Source organism: Paramacrobiotus metropolitanus, unplaced genomic scaffold (assembly GCF_019649055.1).
Source record: "Paramacrobiotus metropolitanus isolate TYO unplaced genomic scaffold, Prichtersi_v1.0 Parri_scaffold0000003, whole genome shotgun sequence".
NCBI classification, from domain to species: Eukaryota; Metazoa; Tardigrada; class Eutardigrada; order Parachela; family Macrobiotidae; genus Paramacrobiotus; species Paramacrobiotus metropolitanus.
The window spans coordinates 938,424-955,277 of NW_026570223.1; the positions used below are offsets into that span (position 1 = coordinate 938,424).

General features: G+C 42.8%; 7 protein-coding genes across 8 annotated transcripts; 2 read left to right on the top strand and 5 right to left on the bottom strand.

Annotated features, from left to right (window-relative positions):
* Nucleotides 1-663: 663 nt before the first annotated feature.
* Nucleotides 664-1,516, bottom strand: LOC129593466 (cysteine-rich venom protein latisemin-like). The gene is made up of 4 exons (XM_055489796.1): nt 1,420-1,516; nt 1,216-1,364; nt 1,043-1,128; nt 664-887 (listed from the first exon to the last, which is right to left on the bottom strand). The coding sequence occupies exons 1-4, from the start codon at nt 1,514-1,516 to the stop codon at nt 800-802; spliced, it is 420 nt and encodes a 139-aa protein (XP_055345771.1). The 3' UTR covers nt 664-799.
* A 747-nt stretch (nt 1,517-2,263) lies between these two features.
* On the bottom strand, nt 2,264-3,539 carry LOC129597101 (uncharacterized). The gene is made up of 3 exons (XM_055494548.1): nt 3,214-3,539; nt 2,849-3,139; nt 2,264-2,772 (listed from the first exon to the last, which is right to left on the bottom strand). The coding sequence occupies exons 1-3, from the start codon at nt 3,417-3,419 to the stop codon at nt 2,520-2,522; spliced, it is 750 nt and encodes a 249-aa protein (XP_055350523.1). The 5' UTR covers nt 3,420-3,539; the 3' UTR covers nt 2,264-2,519.
* A 3,551-nt stretch (nt 3,540-7,090) lies between these two features.
* LOC129597242 (uncharacterized) lies at nt 7,091-8,405 on the bottom strand. Its single transcript, XM_055494719.1, has 3 exons — nt 7,976-8,405; nt 7,599-7,889; nt 7,091-7,514 (listed from the first exon to the last, which is right to left on the bottom strand). Exons 1-3 carry the CDS (start codon nt 8,176-8,178, stop codon nt 7,295-7,297), a joined length of 714 nt encoding a protein of 237 aa, XP_055350694.1. The 5' UTR covers nt 8,179-8,405; the 3' UTR covers nt 7,091-7,294.
* Nucleotides 8,406-9,692: 1,287 nt separating this feature from the next.
* LOC129596630 (uncharacterized) lies at nt 9,693-10,694 on the top strand. The gene is made up of 2 exons (XM_055493967.1): nt 9,693-9,849; nt 9,926-10,694. Exon 2 carries the CDS (start codon nt 9,931-9,933, stop codon nt 10,411-10,413), a length of 483 nt encoding a protein of 160 aa, XP_055349942.1. The 5' UTR covers nt 9,693-9,849; nt 9,926-9,930; the 3' UTR covers nt 10,414-10,694.
* A 437-nt stretch (nt 10,695-11,131) lies between these two features.
* LOC129594034 (uncharacterized) lies at nt 11,132-13,325 on the top strand. 2 transcript variants are annotated; one of them, XM_055490589.1, is made up of 3 exons: nt 11,132-11,738; nt 12,023-12,743; nt 12,807-13,011. In XM_055490589.1, the coding sequence occupies exons 1-3, from the start codon at nt 11,390-11,392 to the stop codon at nt 12,862-12,864; spliced, it is 1,128 nt and encodes a 375-aa protein (XP_055346564.1). In that variant the 5' UTR covers nt 11,132-11,389; the 3' UTR covers nt 12,865-13,011. The 2 variants fall into 2 exon arrangements, with proteins under 2 accessions (XP_055346564.1, XP_055346556.1); XM_055490581.1 differs by having other exon boundaries at nt 11,135-11,738; nt 12,023-12,747; nt 12,807-13,325.
* On the bottom strand, nt 13,228-14,615 carry LOC129594050 (uncharacterized). The gene is made up of 3 exons (XM_055490600.1): nt 14,292-14,615; nt 13,926-14,213; nt 13,228-13,780 (listed from the first exon to the last, which is right to left on the bottom strand). The coding sequence occupies exons 1-3, from the start codon at nt 14,483-14,485 to the stop codon at nt 13,525-13,527; spliced, it is 738 nt and encodes a 245-aa protein (XP_055346575.1). The 5' UTR covers nt 14,486-14,615; the 3' UTR covers nt 13,228-13,524.
* A 375-nt stretch (nt 14,616-14,990) lies between these two features.
* LOC129596944 (uncharacterized) lies at nt 14,991-16,218 on the bottom strand. The gene is made up of 3 exons (XM_055494353.1): nt 15,844-16,218; nt 15,507-15,782; nt 14,991-15,439 (listed from the first exon to the last, which is right to left on the bottom strand). The coding sequence occupies exons 1-3, from the start codon at nt 16,050-16,052 to the stop codon at nt 15,196-15,198; spliced, it is 729 nt and encodes a 242-aa protein (XP_055350328.1). The 5' UTR covers nt 16,053-16,218; the 3' UTR covers nt 14,991-15,195.
* Nucleotides 16,219-16,854: the final 636 nt, after the last annotated feature.

Sequence of the window (16,854 nt, forward strand, 5' to 3'; positions counted from 1 at the left end):
CCCATATGCCCGGCAATTTTCACTGTACGCCGCGGACGGGAAACGACGGTAATGTTGCGGGTGGTCCCATCCAAAAACCCGTTTTTGGTAAGTTTGTCTAAGTGAACTACCGATCGGCGAACAATTTTAGCACTTCCAGGGAGAATGATGGAAAAAAATAAAGGTAAAATGACAATATTTAGTGGCTGCGGATAGGGTAACATTTTTGATTATCCTGATCGAATGTTACGAAATTGCCAAACGGACTGTTTGTGCATGATGTCACATTTATTTGCGAATTCAAAGCTACTGCTGCGCACTTTGGTTTAATTACTGGCACAGCGGATGCTAAAGAGTATATGCGCGCGTGTGTTTGATATGTGGTGGCGACCTTGTGATCGGTGTAGTGTAAGCCGGTGATATAATCCCGCTGACAATGGGCTAAGACGATTTAGGCGCTTTGATTGTCACTCATACGCGACGGGTTTGTGAGCGTCTATGTCCGGATTCCACCGGGTGATACAGTTACAAACAGGTTCACGGTGGTAGGCAACCAACCTGACGACCTGTTACAGAAACTACAGAAACTTTCTCGGAGGAAAAACGAGAGCAACAATACGTCATGTAATTTTGCGTTTTAATCAATCGTATAAACATAATAATGTAAGTATACGAGTACAGAGTTTCATAACATGCTCACTGTGAACAACATAAATCGGTAAGCTACTATAACAAAATGAAACAAACAAAATAAATTAAATTCAGCGCACTAATGCAATGCGCACTACAAGCTGCTGTGTATCTGAATACAGTGATTTAATTAATGGAGATTCTTCAAAGAACTGTTGTCCGTCAAATAGTGTCGTTTTTTCCACGGGCAGTACCTCTTCGAAGCAGGCCCACCTCTCCTGTGACGATAGATGTAATGGTATTTTTAAATATTTAAATAATTGAAAACGGATACGGCCACGAGGTAGTGCGATTGCCCCTTATGTAATTGAAAGCGGAAAAAAAATGCATCCAACAACAGCATCGAAAAGTCACTGTAATAAGACAGACTTACGAATTGCAGTAATTGCATACGCAGATCGTCCATTTTCCGCAGTTTTTAGCAGCGCATCCTATGACCGATGTATCCGCCCACATCATCTGTTACAAATGCCATTCGACATTTTAAGTGTATTTTAAAGTGCGTTTTAGCAAGGAAAAAGGCAGAGTTTGAACGTTAAAACGTACATTCATGAAGTGGCCCACTTCTTTGCCGGCCTTTGGCGGTGCACAATAGTTGAAATTTTCCACCTCGTTATACCACATCCCTATAGCTTTCGCCCAGTCCACCGATGATCCCGATGTCCAAGCCATATTTTGGCTGCATGTCGCAACTCCTGAAGATGTATGGATTGCACGATAATCCATAGTTTTCATAATTGGTAAAGGTACCGGGGATTTTTTTCGTGTTGCCGTGCCCCGACGGACATGCATCCACCCACCTCTGCGCATTTCTGGCGGCATCCGCATTCCACTGCAGAGTTTTCATATTACTAGCTTTTACAGTACCGCGCAGGCTGTTGTGCAGATTTACTATTTCACTAGAAGAAGCGTGTACATAATGACCACTGCCGACAAAAACTGCAAATAGAGCAATCAGGATTACGCAGCCTACTCGCGCCATTTTGCCCACAGTTAAAAGGTCAGTTTAAATTATCGCACAATGAAAGAGGAGCGATTACAAATTATGAAATTTTTTATTTGACTTCCTTATATACTAAAATAAACAGAATGATTACGATGGATCACCTAAGCAAGTCCGTTTATAGGTAATGAGCAATATCCTTTGTCCGGTTCTCTACGGAACTCTTCGTTATAATGGTCAGCAATACCAGTCCTGTCGATGCCGTTCCCATGGGTTGCTTTCCTTGTTCCATTTTTGTCTCGTGACCATTCTTCGTAATTGTGGAGGATTTCTAACCATATCAGTATAGAAGATCCAATCATGTTTCCGTCTGTGCTTATCGCCATCCGCCAACTCATCGAACACAAAGCACACAATGCACACGCCAAAGAAAAAGATAAGAGTATGCATAAACTAGATGGCAAATGTTGCTGTCGAGTTTATAATCATAATAATATGTATCTGCTGTGACGGTAATAGGTTATACTGTGTTGTGTAGGCGTATCTATCTGTAGGTCGATTATCCGTGCATCTCACCAGTTTTCTATTCCTGGACCTTTATGATTTATTAGCCTTTTAAGAAATAATACATCCGAAATTCTGAAAGGAACACAGTTGTTCAAACAATTTATCGAGTGGAAGGACGAGTGGTCACAGTGCAACCCGCGACAACATGCAAGGATTACAAGAGGATTACAATGCAATTCGAAATTTTGCTGTTAACAAAACAACAAAAAGCAGGACGAACATTAAAAACAAATGTGTTGCGTTTGTTCTATTTTCCTGCAAAAATAATTACGCTTTCAGACACAATGGCAAGCAGTTTTTGCACTAAAAGTGATTTAAAACTTTTTACACTAAAAGCGATTTAAAATTGAATGCCGGCACTAGCCATCAGTGCTCTCATTTCGTCAGTCGTCGTTAGCGACAACATGTTCCATTGCACATCGCGGGCATCAGGAAGCCCCGGCGACCAAGCTGGACAGTTCGCACCGCGGGGACCGTTGCACTGAAACGTCTCAAATAGTGTATCTCGGATCTTGCTGAGCTTTTGCTGGGCTTCCTGGTCGCAGTTATCCGCCACTTCATTTCCGCTGCATTCCAAGAAAGCTTTAGCATTGCTAGAATAAAAATAAGCCCGTCTGGTAGTACAGTATATCCGCGTGCAAAGAATCACCGTAACTGTAATTCGTTTACCAGCAGAAAGTTTTGATAATATCAGTATCCCCGTCGTCCCCTTTCGTCGAATTTGTCAGGAACTGATTAGTTGCTTTATGGGCACATGCTAGTGTCTTGATTCCTTCAGTCTGATTGAGTTTACTGACACAACGAAGCAGAGTGCGTAGGTTATTGCCAAAATCAGGCCTTTTGCACGTATCTTCTAACAGCGGTTGCCCTTTGACCATGGCTTCCTGAAGATCTGCCATCGATCCTTTCGTGCAGGGTCCTGATACCTCCTTGATACAGGCAACAATCTCTCGTGAAACTCTGCAAAATTGTTTATGTATTGATTCAGTTTGTACGTACACGCCGTTTACTCATTAGTCTCAAAGGAAGTTTACTGGCATAAGGAAGCGAGTGTGGCGTCCGTAACTTGGGAAATATCTGGGATGTTTGCCTGGGCCTCTGGAGAAAAGGACCAATGATTTAAAGCGATGGTGCACGATGCAACACCGTATACATTGGCAAGAGTGCAATTTTCCGCCGCCGGGACCGCATTAATACCCGTCAACAGCAGAACCGCAGCATAATTTACTAGTAAATGCATTCCTCAACGCAACAAACAATTAAAAATTATACAAAACGACTGTAAAGGGCCAAAAGGACCTAAGGTTTCGAAAATGATTGCAGCTACTACTGTTGTTCGGTTATATATCAAAAGAAGCTAAATTTTATTTCTGGACCGTAGGGATTTTCCGTTTCAAGTAGGGTGATCTGTTCTCGGAATCAAGTGTCCCGACGGTAGTTCAAGCTCAACGATTGTGAGATAACTGTTCCATTTTGTTCTACTTCATTTTTACTAGCGTTTAGTACTAGTACCAGATCATAGATACGGTACTGCTGCCGACATCAAGTTATATTCGGGACAGACTTTCCCATTACTTACTGCACGTTATGTACATGCCCACGTTTAGGAAATAAACTAAGCTAAGAAAGTAATTGTATAGGGCGTGTTAAAATGGTAATATAAAATTTATTGTGGCATTTTGTTTTTCTCTCTTCGAAAACAGGTGCTAAAAAGCTAAATCTAATGACAGGAGTTGCTGCTGTATCAAATTAACAGCATGAAGCCGGCACACCCCGTCATTGAGCTTGTAATTTTCGTCATCAATAAAGACAAATCCCGTTCCAGATTTCGGGCTGTCAGAAGCCTCGGCGGTCAAGCTGGACAATTGGATGTGGACCGTTGGATTAAAACGTCACGAAAAGCGTGTCTCGGAAGCGGTCGAACGTTTGCTCTGCTTCCAGATCGCAGTTAGCTGCCACTTTGTTTCCGCTGCGTTCCACGTACGCTTTTGCGTTACTACCTACAAGAAAAACAAAATTTTCTTTTACGTCCGTTCCGTGCGAAAACGATCGTCTTAAACTATGAGCAGCTGGCAGCTGCCTTACCAACCGAAACTTTGATCTCGTTGTTCTAATTTAAGGGAGAGTTTGTATTTTATTAGCCTTTAGTAGAACGTGATATACATTAATAATAAAGAACAACACGATTTTTGCCCGTACAGATGGATTTACTGCTGGTGTCGAGCTTCAGCTGCCTGCTAGGAGAAGTCAGCACGATCGCCAGATAAAGCATAATCTTTAATTCGATTATTAAAGGAAATTTACCAACGAAAAAGTCTAATCAAATTAACTGAAATGAGACATTCCGTAGTCAGATTGGGATTGGCCTAATCAGCTCCCGATAAATATACTCAGTCTCAAATACACTCAATTTTAATCATTATTACACTTATGCGCCGCAGACTCGCAATTGCAGCAAAATACAGAATACTACATATCTGTACTCACTGAGTACATTTTTGGTCGCCTACCGAAAGAGAGAAATCTGTACTATAGTTTATAAGGATACAGTATCTGTACGCGTAGAAAACCATACAACGCACCTTTTTACACAGATTTGGTGACAGGTAAGCTGCTAGTCAACAACCAGCCTATCCATCCTGCGGCTTCGTGCCACCAGTGAAACATGACCTCTCGCCTCTACCCGATAAATGCTTTTCTGTACACTCAAATTGTTACCGCCTAATTTAAACATTTACATCTTGTGTAGTAATCTGCGTATTGAATAGCAATCTTCTTACTGTCAAGTAGCGATTGGCGTGGAAAACCGTGCAAACGTGATGGTTAAATTGGTGAAACGCTGATCTAATAATCGAAGCCTGTAGGCATAGTGGCCAGAATGCATAAAAGGGCTTCGCTAGTCTTCAATTCGTGTTTTGTACAACGTGAAAGTTAAAGTGACCCGGTTAAGCATAATTATCTCTCCAGCACACCATCGAGCCAGGCGCTACTCAACTTTGTTTGTGATTTGTTAGCAAAAAAACCCTCACTGAGTACAAAAAAGGGGCCACGGGCAGACTGTATGTAAGCAATAAAATTGTCTGATGTTCGGACGATAGTGATTTGACGTAAACCATCTTATCGATGGAACATTCAACTCTTACACTAGAATATCCAAGGTTAACTGTATTAGCCTGGCAAGAGAGGCTTCTGCTAGTTTCTGTTGTATGGCTCGGGGTTCAGATAACAGATAAGACTGCTATCTGCATGGAATTTCGGAAAATTTTGTCACGTAAGAATAACTGCCCGAAGGATTACACTAAACCGGGAAGTGCATCCGGAAGTTGTTGTTTTCTTCTAGTACGACTGGGAAAATGATTATCGTGTTTACCAGTGCGGCCAGCAAAAATATTGCATATATAATATAAGCAAGGAATGCCGTCAAGCTTAGGCATACGACCATTCTTAACAATTTTTGCACTGCGCTCTTTATCTAGCTTCAACTTACTACAGTACACTGAGCACAGATTATTTTCTTTTCATTGTGCACACCGAATACTGTTAGCGGTATGTAAAATATGTACATTTCATTGAACTGTACCCACAACTTGTATGACCTTCGCTTTATTGTACAGAAAATATGGAGTTGTTACGCAAGGCCGTCGGAGACAAATGGCAGGTGGATAGCACGGCATCCATGAAGAACATGACCCGGCAAGTGGATACTGAAGAATGGAACAAGTTCGACGAAGACTTCTGTAACAAGATGGACGGCTTCGTTCTGGTGGAGACTCCACAGGAGACCTGGACAAAATTGAGCAGTTGCTGGGTGCCAAAGGCGTCTTCAAATCGCCGCCGGTGATTAAGACATCGCAACAACACTGCGAAAAATGCGGGCGAGAGAACAACTTTCTGGATGTCGTTGCCACCGGACTGAAAGTGCACACGGCGCAGTTTTTTGTGGATGTGTTCACCGGTAAGTATGGACACATTCTAAACACGCAGCAGAGCCAGCGTTGTTTGTGCTACAACTGCGGTCATCTGCTGCCCAAGACGGCAGCCAAGTACTCCAAACCGAAGACAGACGACGGCCACTTCTACAAATGGAGCTGGCCTTTTTAATTACTGCGTACTCAGCTGACTTCTATCCGGTTAACTTGGCGATATTATATTAGAGACCTGCGATATTACCACATCGGAGATTTAATGTCATGCAGTACGGATACAACTGACCCGATCAAGATATTAATTTGTCGTATAAGTGCGTTTCAGTGATTTAAAAAATTGTGCTTTTGCCGTGGAAATTGTCGTTGTGCCGATTTTTGCAGTGTTGTTTAAGTGGCCATGCAATTTCATTCCTTCATGAACATCTTCATTGTTACTGCTTTTCGCTTTCGATGAAATGAACAAGACACTGGTATTCCGTAATTGTGTACTGTAATCCCATCTGACCTTTTATAGCAGTTTTGGTGTCCGCTAGCTTTAATTTGCAAATTCCGTATAATCCATGCTTAGTTACGAGATCCGGTCAGTTGTACTGATTCATATCTTGCATATCTGGGATCTGGTTGTAGAAACAGCGCTATATCAGAAACTGTCCTTAACTTTCTCACCTCGTACTTCAACTATAATAACGGATTTTAATACCTTTTAGAATTTTTTTTAACCGTTTTCCTGAACATTACGGTAAAATAGAAATAGCACTACCTAAGTAGAGGATGACCGAAAGGCCACGTTTTCCTGCACAAGGCATGTACATCATTTAAACGGCGCCCCCTGCCAGTATCATGTGGACAGATACATGTAGAGTACTCGTACTGAACTTTTAAGTGGCACTACCTTGTGTGTGTCACTAGCTTGATCTTCGAGATCTTTTTACCAGGGTAATCGTTAATTTGTGCTGTGTATTTGTCGAAATGTCTGCGCGCGAAGTACCGCGCATCTAATAGCTGATACCCACAATTTTTCAGCTGAGAAATTTATGAAAGGCTTGTTAAAATTCTTACACAAAAATATAATGGGTGCAGGTTGTTTGTTTCTCTTTCCTTGGGAACAGATACGTTTACAAGTGATGACAAGAGTTTCTGCCATATACAGGTATTAATCGGAAGTCGACTGAAGCCATCATTTATCTCATCAGTTTTTGTCCTCCGTCATCAACGATGACAAATCCCACTTCAGATCCCGGGCCCTGGGAAGGCCCGGTGGCCAAGCTGGACAATTTGCACCGCGTACACCATTGCACTGAAACGTCGCAAAGAGTGTATCGCGGATGCTGATGAGCTTTTGCTGTGGTGTTTGATCACAGTATAACCCAATTTCATTTCCGCTGCATTCCATGAACGCTTTGGCGTTGCTATAATAAAAACAAATAGAACAGTAGAAGTACTAGTATAGCACATCCGTATAAAAACGATCACTGTACCCAAATGTTCCTTACCAGCAGAAACTCTTGATGATGTCATTATCGCCGTCTTCTCCCTTGGCTGGGTTCGTGAACGCTAGGTTAGTCGCTTTATAAGCACATGCCAGCGATTTCGTTCCTTCGGTTTGATTGAGTGTTTTGACACAGCCAAGCAGAGTGCGTACAGTGTTGCCAAAAGTAGACCTATTGCACGCCCTGTCCAGCAGCGGTAGGCCTTTGACCATGGCTTCGTGCAGTACCGCCATTGCTCCTTCCTTGCAGGGTCGTGATACTTCTTTAACACAAGTAACAACCTCCCGTGCGATTCTAAAATTGGACTCATTATGCACACGAGTACATATAAATTTCATTTTATGCGAGGCATCTTTACTCAGATTGCAAAGGAAACTTACTGGCATAGGCTGCTGAGTGCGGTGTCCGTAACTAGGGAAACATCTGTCAGCTCCTGGCCGTCCGACGTGAATGACCGTAGTGCCAAAGGAAAAGAGCACGCTGCGACTCCGCGTACATTGGCAAGAGTGCACTTTTCCGTCGCTCTGGCCGCACAAATGCCCGTCATCAGCAGGACAGCAGCACACTTTGCCAGTAGATACATTTTTCGGTTTAACTAACAAGTGACAAATTAAACAGACATGAACTTGGATGACGAGTGTATCCTGCAATACTATTCTTAGATATTGTAGATATATGCGAAGCCGTTGAATTTTTTTATTCACTTGTCAGGACTGTAGCGTAAAAAAATAGCAGAAAAAATTATCCTTTTCCAGGTAGCGATAATCTTATTCTTGGCATCAAAAGTGCTACGATAGCCGATCAGGTTGAACGATTGTTTTGTAAGATAATGTTTTCTCTTATACCTTCAAGCTGTTTCTAGCAACTCGTACCGTTTGTTAACACCGGATCGTAAATGCACAGTCGGTATTTGCTGCCGACAACAGGTTTTATTTCGGACATACAAGACTCATCCTAGTTCGAGAAATTCTTATGCAGTGCTAAGCAGAAAATCTAAGACACACGTATTTACTGCATATTCCGAGTGCCAAAGTTTAAGCTTTAGGAGAAAATGCGTCCACCTTTTTTGCAAATAAACCAGTGAGTCAATGACAGTTCAAGCTGCATTTGATTCAACAATCAAGTCAATCCCGAGCTAACAATAAGGCACTGCCTAAAATGGCTATACATGTACATACATTGATAACCGATGTACAGATTTACGAGACTCCTCGTATTCAGAGTGATATATAGCAATAAAATTGAACAGCGATACGAGTTGAAAAAAAAGTACAGAAATACAGTGATAGAAAACCGTACAGCAGAGCAACAACATTTGAATTATGCTTTTTTTCACAGTGATGGGCGACCGGACAGTTAGTCTATCCATCATGCGGCTTCGAGTAGCAGCTAGGGCTCAGATGCGGTTTGGCTTTGATGGTAAAATTGCTGTTCTATGCAATCAAAGGTTGGCACCAAATTTATTAACATTTGTACTTAAGTTTTTAGCATAATAATCTTTGTACTTGGGTAATAATTTTCCTTCTGTCGTGAAAATCACTCACGTCGAGCCAACTTGAAGAATATATTAATTGGCAAAGCGAAACCCCCTAATCAAAACTTGTTGACTGTAAGTAATAAATTAATTCTCCGATATTCGTATTGGCTTATGTGTGATTTGACGTAAAACCTCTTATCGATGAAACATTCAGCACAATGAAACCGGCTTACTGTGAACAACATATTGCCGGATCGTCAAATACTCGTACGTCATTCATTCCTTAAACCTCCAAACTTTACTGTATGGCAGGAGCGTTTTCTGCTGATTTCCATATAATTATAACGTATTCGAAATGCCTACATATACAAGCATCCGGGTAAATTTCTGGATCCTTTGTAATGATAATATCGTTGTATACAAGCAATAAAGAGCTACCCGAGCAATTACCGGCAAACTTATGGCTCGAAGTTCAGATAACAGATAGCTACGCGGCTATTTGAATAAAAGTTTCGGAAAATTTTGTTGCTACACAGAATAACTGTTAGATTGATTATACTAAACCGGGAACTGTATCCGGAAGTGATTATTTACATCTCGTACGGTGATAAACTTAATTACTGTGTATATCAGTGCGGCCCGCAAAAACATTGTATATAAACATCAAATGCTGACAAGCTTCGATATAGAAACTTTTCTAATACTCTCTGTACCTAACCAAAATACAGTCAATCGTAGATACTTTCTTTCCTTTTGTACGCCCACAACCATTAGAAGGTATGTAGAAATAGTTATACAAGACTAGAATATATCCCACAACTTTCATAACCTTCCTTTTTCTGTTTTCGCACAGAAAATATGGAACTGTTACGCAAGGCCGTTGGAGACAAATGGCAGATGGATAGCACGGCATCCATGAAGAACATGACCCGGCAAGTGGACACTGCAGAATGGAACAAGTTTGACGAAGACTTCTGCAACAACATGGACGGCTTCGTTCTGGTGGAGACTCCACAGGAAGACCTGGATAAAATTGAGCAGTTGCTGGGTGCCAAAGGCGTCTTCAAATCGCCGCCGATGATTAAGACATCGCAACAACACTGCGAAAAATGCGGGCGAGAGAACAACTTTCTGGATGTCGTTGCCACCGGACTGAAAGTGCACACGGCGCAGTTTTTGGTGGATGTGTTCACCGGTAAGTATGGACACATTCTAAACACGCAGCAGAGCCAGCGTTGTTTGTGCTACAACTGCGGTCATCTGCTGCCCAAGACGGCAGCCAAGTACTCCAAACCGAAGACAGACGACGGCCACTTCTACAAATGGAGCTGGCCTTTTTAATTAACTCTGCTGACCTATACTCGCTAACATTGCTTCCGTCCGCGATATTTTTCTATGATAAATTTAATGCCATGCATTACAATTCGCCCAACCAAGATATTACTTTATACAAAGTACATATAAATGCTTTTTTAGTGATTTAAATGATAATGCTTTTGCCATGTTAAACTGTCGTTGTTCAAATATGGCCGTTAATGTGATTCCAACTCGTACACTTTCATTATCGCTACTTTTCGCTGTACTTGAATAGACTGAATAAAACATCGGTAATCCATAATTCTGGGACTAAGTTCCCATTGTCTCTTTGACAGTTACACTGTTACTGTGCAAACATGGTTTTGCATTACCGAATAGAACCAGCACTACTTAAAAAATTGTCTAAACTGCGCAAGTCTCGTACTATACTTCCACAAGAGTAAAGTTGTGCCAGGTACTATTAATCATCATAATATTATACTTTGACTTTCTGACGGTGAGTTCTTTTGACCAAGATGTGAGCAGCAGCAAGTATTGTGATGGCTTGGTTAAGCTAGATTACAAAGACAAAGGCTGAAAGAAAACATCGTTATTGCCACAAAACTGATACCACTATCTCCAGTTCAGCTACCAGGAGAAAGAATAAACAATATTTTTATCAATGCAAATGTACCCGGAACGGCTGAAATTCGATAAACATTCGGTATACTCCTACATGCATCATGCATGTAGAGTCTATGTAATACTGTGTATCAATTTATGTACAACGCTCGTCGTAAGGTTGTGTTTTATTATCTCTTTATTCGGGCAATAGCCTATTAACAGAACAGCAAGCCTGCGCTGGTAGATACTAATTAAAGATTCCGAATTTACACATTGAAGAAACAACCAAAATCATTACTGTCATTGTGTTTTTTTTTGGGTTGTGTTTTTCATTAGTAGTTTTATGGCCATCTGTTTGACTGGTTACTAGTTCCTGTGGCCATACAATCGAATCAGCATGGATGAAGATACAGACCAAACCGTCCCACCGCCATATCCTGGTGGTAGTACTAGTATCCCGTTGCCATCGCTGCCGGGGATGGGTGGGCTGGTGTCGGTGGATTTCATTCCGGGCTGCATAAAAGAGGGTGGAATGTTTTCGCTGGCGGAATACGAGCCCTTTTCGGCAGTTTTACGAAGGGCCAATGAGTGGTTGGGCAGCTGCCCTACATTACAGTTGAAAAGCTGTGAAACCGTGGAGTTCTTAGCAGCCCACAGCGGAGCACTGTTCAACTATGTGGAATCCGATTATCTGACCGGATCCCACAGCCACAGTGTCCGAGCGCTGCGTTTATGGTTGCAGCCAAGTAAGTCATAATATTTTAGCGTAGTTTATTTATTGAGTTTGTGAGACAACAACCAGTCAATAAGAAAATGCATCCGTCAATATCTGTACCAAATAACCAAATAAGAAAATCAACCATCGAAAACACCCACAACCACTGTCTCTCCGCGGATTAAAAGACCAATTTCGTTTTACTCGTTATCCATCTGTAGCAGCCAAACTCATTCAGATACTACGATGGTGCAGTTTTTCTCTTAAAAATACGTGATTTATGCGAGAATGACGACCGTGATTGCTGTAATTTAGGAACAGATGGCTCTTCCGTTACCCAACAAATTGGTTACTTTAACATCATTCCCGCCGCCAACCTTTTCAACATCAACACCGGCCTCCTCGCCACCGTACGCCAAGTCACCGCCGAACGCTTAGACACCCTGATCGAGCAGACCAACACCATGCTGGTCCGGGAACCCGTCCCCGGCCGCATCGTGACCATTGAAACCGTAGTCCTCCAAGTCAAACCCGACGGGGGAATCGATTCGGATAGCACATCCTGGTTCGGAGTGGGTAACGCTCGTGACACTTTCGTCTGCATGCTGCGCGTGTACTACGAAGCCGGACCACCGCAGTACGAAACCATCGGTGTGGCGGATTTTGTACCGGCTGTCTTGATGGAAGGTGTAGGACTTCTGGGACCGCCTCTACTGGAACCGTATCCACAGGTACTGGCGAAAACCCACCATTGGCTGATGAATCAATCGGATATCCGGGTGACCAACATCCAGACCATGCTGCACAAACAGAAACTGACGGCGCATCTGGATACACTGCGCATGGCCTACACCGAAGATATGCTATCATATTACGTTCGGTATTTACGCGTGGCATTTGTCAAAGTTAATCCACATGCCGTGCCGGGAAGCGGTATTCTGCGACCGGTCAACTTGAATTCGAAATTATTCGCCCCGGCACTGCTGCAGCCACCAAAGTGCTGCGTCAATATGGTTGGAGTTTTTGAAAGCCAGCTGCAGGTTTGTTAGCCTACGTCTTTTTGTGCTAAGCAATGAAGGCTTTATAATTTCCCTTGCAGGTTCGCGAACGAATGGCATACTGGGTGCGAGCGACTGGCGCCAGGGTCATCTCGGTAGAAACCTTTCCCATGCGATTCGTCACGGGCCAGGAAAGTAGGGAAGGTTTCGACACCATGCATACTTCAAACTTGGTCATCATTCGCAATGGGATCGCCTCAAAAGCTATCGAAAGATATTTGATTCTGTACCGGGTGTATCTGGATGGAGTGTATCCTGACCCGCCCGGATACACCGAAACTGGCATCGATGTGGCTACGTACAGACAGTATCAAGCAGATGCCTGCACGATCTTGTAAACTGAGAATATTTAATTTTTTGGCTAACTGGACTGTGCCCTTAACAGATATTCGATTTTTGGGCATTATATAACACAGCATAAGCGCCTGTTGCGTTGCAGTGTTGTATTACGGCAGTCAATAATCTGCGGTCTAATGAAATATTATTCTTTAAAAAAGAGGCAAAAGACAATATTTTCTACGAGAAACATGAAGACATATTAAACTGTTTTTAAACCATGACCGCTCGCAGTTCAGTTCATATACTTTTAATAGGCTGTAATTGACTTTTGATTGGAGGATATGCGCCTGCTCTTTGGGAGCATGCATGCACGGATGCACCCGAAAAATTTTCGGATAACAGTAACAGTGACGATTATCGTTATTTTTATCTTTTAAATTTTATACTTTTAGTTAGCAGACTTTTAAGAATGGGAACTGGTTACTGTTCATCAGTAAGCACGATATTGGCAGAAACCGATTTCGTCTCCTCCCGATGCATCAGCGACATTAAATCCCACTTCAGGCCTCCGCTAGGCAGTCCCGGTGGCCAGGCCGGGCAGTCTGCACCGCGTGGGCCGTTGCATTTATAAACGTCGAAGAGCGCATCTCTGACCATACCGAACACCTGCTGTGCTTCTTGATCGCAGTGATCAGCCATCTCGCTCCCGCTGCACGCAATGTACGCTTTTGCATTACTGGAAAAATATAAAGAGCATGCAGAAATAAGTGAAATTTGTTACGGACAAAGTTCAGTAAAAATAGCAACTTCGTGAAATACAAATTTATACTACTACAGTGCAAGATCTGTAACTCCAACAAGTTTATAGCTAGTTCGCTTACCAGCAGAAACTTTTGATAATGTCATTGTCACCGTTGCTCCCTTTCGGCATGTTTGTCAAGGCCTGATTGGCAGCTTTATGAGCACATGCCAGTGCTTTGGTTTCTTCCGTCTGATTGAGCTTTCTGACACAGCGGAGCAGAGTGCGTACATTTTTCCCGAAATCAGAGGAATCGCACGCCCCCAACAACGCTTCAGCAGGGGTCATGGCTTCATGCAAAACCGCCATGGCACCTTCGGTACAGGGTCGGGACACTTCCTTCTGACACGTTACAACGTCGCGTACAACTCTGCAATAAAACCAAACTGAACATCAAATAGATTTAACTTATTGGAAACTGCAATACACGAAAATTAGATGAGTTTACTGGCAGAATGCGGTAAGCTGAGCGTCTGTGACGTCTTCGTAGTTTGCCGATGGAACGGACCACTGCAGCAAGGGAAACGCGCACGCTGCAACACCGCGCGCGTTTTTTGCTGTGCAGTTGCGATTTGCCGCGGTTACCGGAAGGGGACCTAGTACTGCAACTGCGATGGCAGTGAAAACTAATAACAAAAGCATTTTTAGGTTTAGAGAAATTAAAGTGGTTAACTGAAGACGTGCAGAACTTTCAAGACGGTTGCATGCGCAGTAGCCACTAGCCAGTGCTCTTGCTCACTATGCGTTAAATAACACTGGAACTGTTTGCTAATTCTAACTTGTATATACGTGGAACTTTTTAACTGACGATCTGATAATGCGCTCGAAGCATAAAAATTGCAGTTCAAGTTTAATGATTGGTTATGAGATAAAACGGCTGCACGTACTGGCCGCTCTGAGTGTTGCTGTTTCTGGTTAATTTTTCCGGACATTAGTAGGTCGTTGGTAGTAAATTACCTGCCAGTGCCCACAACGAGGTCAGTTCTTGGCAAACTTACGCCAGTCCGCATTAGTTAATGGGCGCAGTATCAAGTAATCTTGTACAAATCAAAAAGTATTGAAAATTTACGAGAAAAGGAGCGGTAAGGAAGTGTGCAGTACTTGCCAACAATACATGAAGCCACCGGCGATGAGTTGCGCTGCATCGATAGAAGTACTAGTGCACGTTCTTATTCAGTAAATTGACAACTCAGTTTATTCGCTGCAAAAGCGGGATCATTAACATGTAAATATTAAATTTACAGCGACCTAAGTCTACCTGCGGAAATCAGAATAGAAAAGTCAAAAGAAGTAAGCTGCATGTTGCTTGCATTAAAAACAGCCGTTTTATATGGAGGGGCGACAGTTTATCATTAGAATCCTTTCTTGGTCATCAACGCCCTAGTTTCCTCATCAATCAGAAGCGATGTCACATCCCAGTCTAGGCGTCCACTGGGTAATCCTGGCGTCCAAGCCTGACAATTCGCACCGCGGGGGCCGTTGCACTGAAAGGCCTTAAAGAGCTTGTCTCGGATGTTGCCGAATATTTCCTCTGCTTCTTGGTCACAGTTATCAGCCAATTCGCTCCCGCTGCATACCTCATATTCCTTAGCATTACTAAAATGAAAAAGAATTTCAATAATGCGCAGTCACACAACCGTTCAACTGTCAGCGAATAGCTTACCAGCAGAAACCTTTGCTGACGTCATCGTTTTCCATATTCGTCATTATCCGATTTGCGGCTTTATAGGCACACGGCAGCGTCTTGGTTCCTGCTGTCTGGTTCAGCTTTTTGACGCAGCGAAGCAGAGTGCGTACATTATTGCCGAAGTCAGGCCGAGCACATGCATTCTCCAGTAGTGGTGCGCCAGTGGTCATCGCTTCGTGCAAGCTAGCCATAGCTCCTTCCGTGCAGGGTTGTGATGTTTCCTTAACACATCTGACAACGCCCCGTGCGATTCTGCAATTGGATTGTAAAATCATGAGTAACATTGTGAGCTGCACATTCAAAGAAGAATTACTGGCACAGGGAGGCGAGCTGACTGTCCGTAATCAACGCAACATCCGCCAGTGGCTGTCCGTGATTAATGGAGAAGGACCATTGTACCAATGGAAACGTGCACTCTGCAATACCCCGCACGTGGGCTATCGTACATTCGCCGGACGCCATGGCCGCCAATGCACCGGTTACGGCGACGAAGACGACAAAAATATTTGAGGAAGGGCGCATGTTCGAATATCGATGGTTACTGCAGTAATACAGACTCTGTATTTACAGCAACTTGGCGTAGCGGCCAACGTGTGTGTAAACTGTGTAATGGAGAAAGTTGAAATCTGCTTAAGGATTGTACAACATGTTCAAAATTATAACCAGATTGGCTTTTTCGGCTTCGAGTTAATTCGCTCCAGGCATGAGGAGCGCCACGATGAAAGTCAAAGTTTAACGATGTGTTTCGAGATAAAGCGTATATATTGTACTATATACTGTATATATGCAGCTCAACATTTACTGCGATTCAGACTGGTAATACTTAGGATTGATTAGTTTTTGATACGGGTGCTAACTGTTGCTTGCTGACAGAAAGTCCAAAAATCATTCGGGCGAATGATTGCTGTAATATGTTAATTAATCTGTATATGTGCCCCAATATTATAGCCAATTAGCGTATCATTTGTGTGCACGATAAGTAATAATCTTGTAAAACGTGTCCTGTTTGGCACAAATTAGCTATAGTCTATAGAGACCAGCCAGCCTGTTAAAACTGGTCATCGGAAAAAGGAAAGCTGATTCTTTCTTTTCGAATGTTCGGATAATTTTAATAATTCCTCGGCTTACTGCGGCCGTAGCGTCGTACTCGTAGGCCTTGATACTCTGAGCCTGCTCTGTTGTCCGCATCTGTTCGTGTAAAATGTACTGTATAAATGCAAGTTTGTTACCTTTTCAGTCTTAAATAAATGCTGACTAATTTCAGTCTTACATGGTGTCGCGACTACAGTTGCAATTTTACGGCAGGTCAATGTTTTAGTACCGG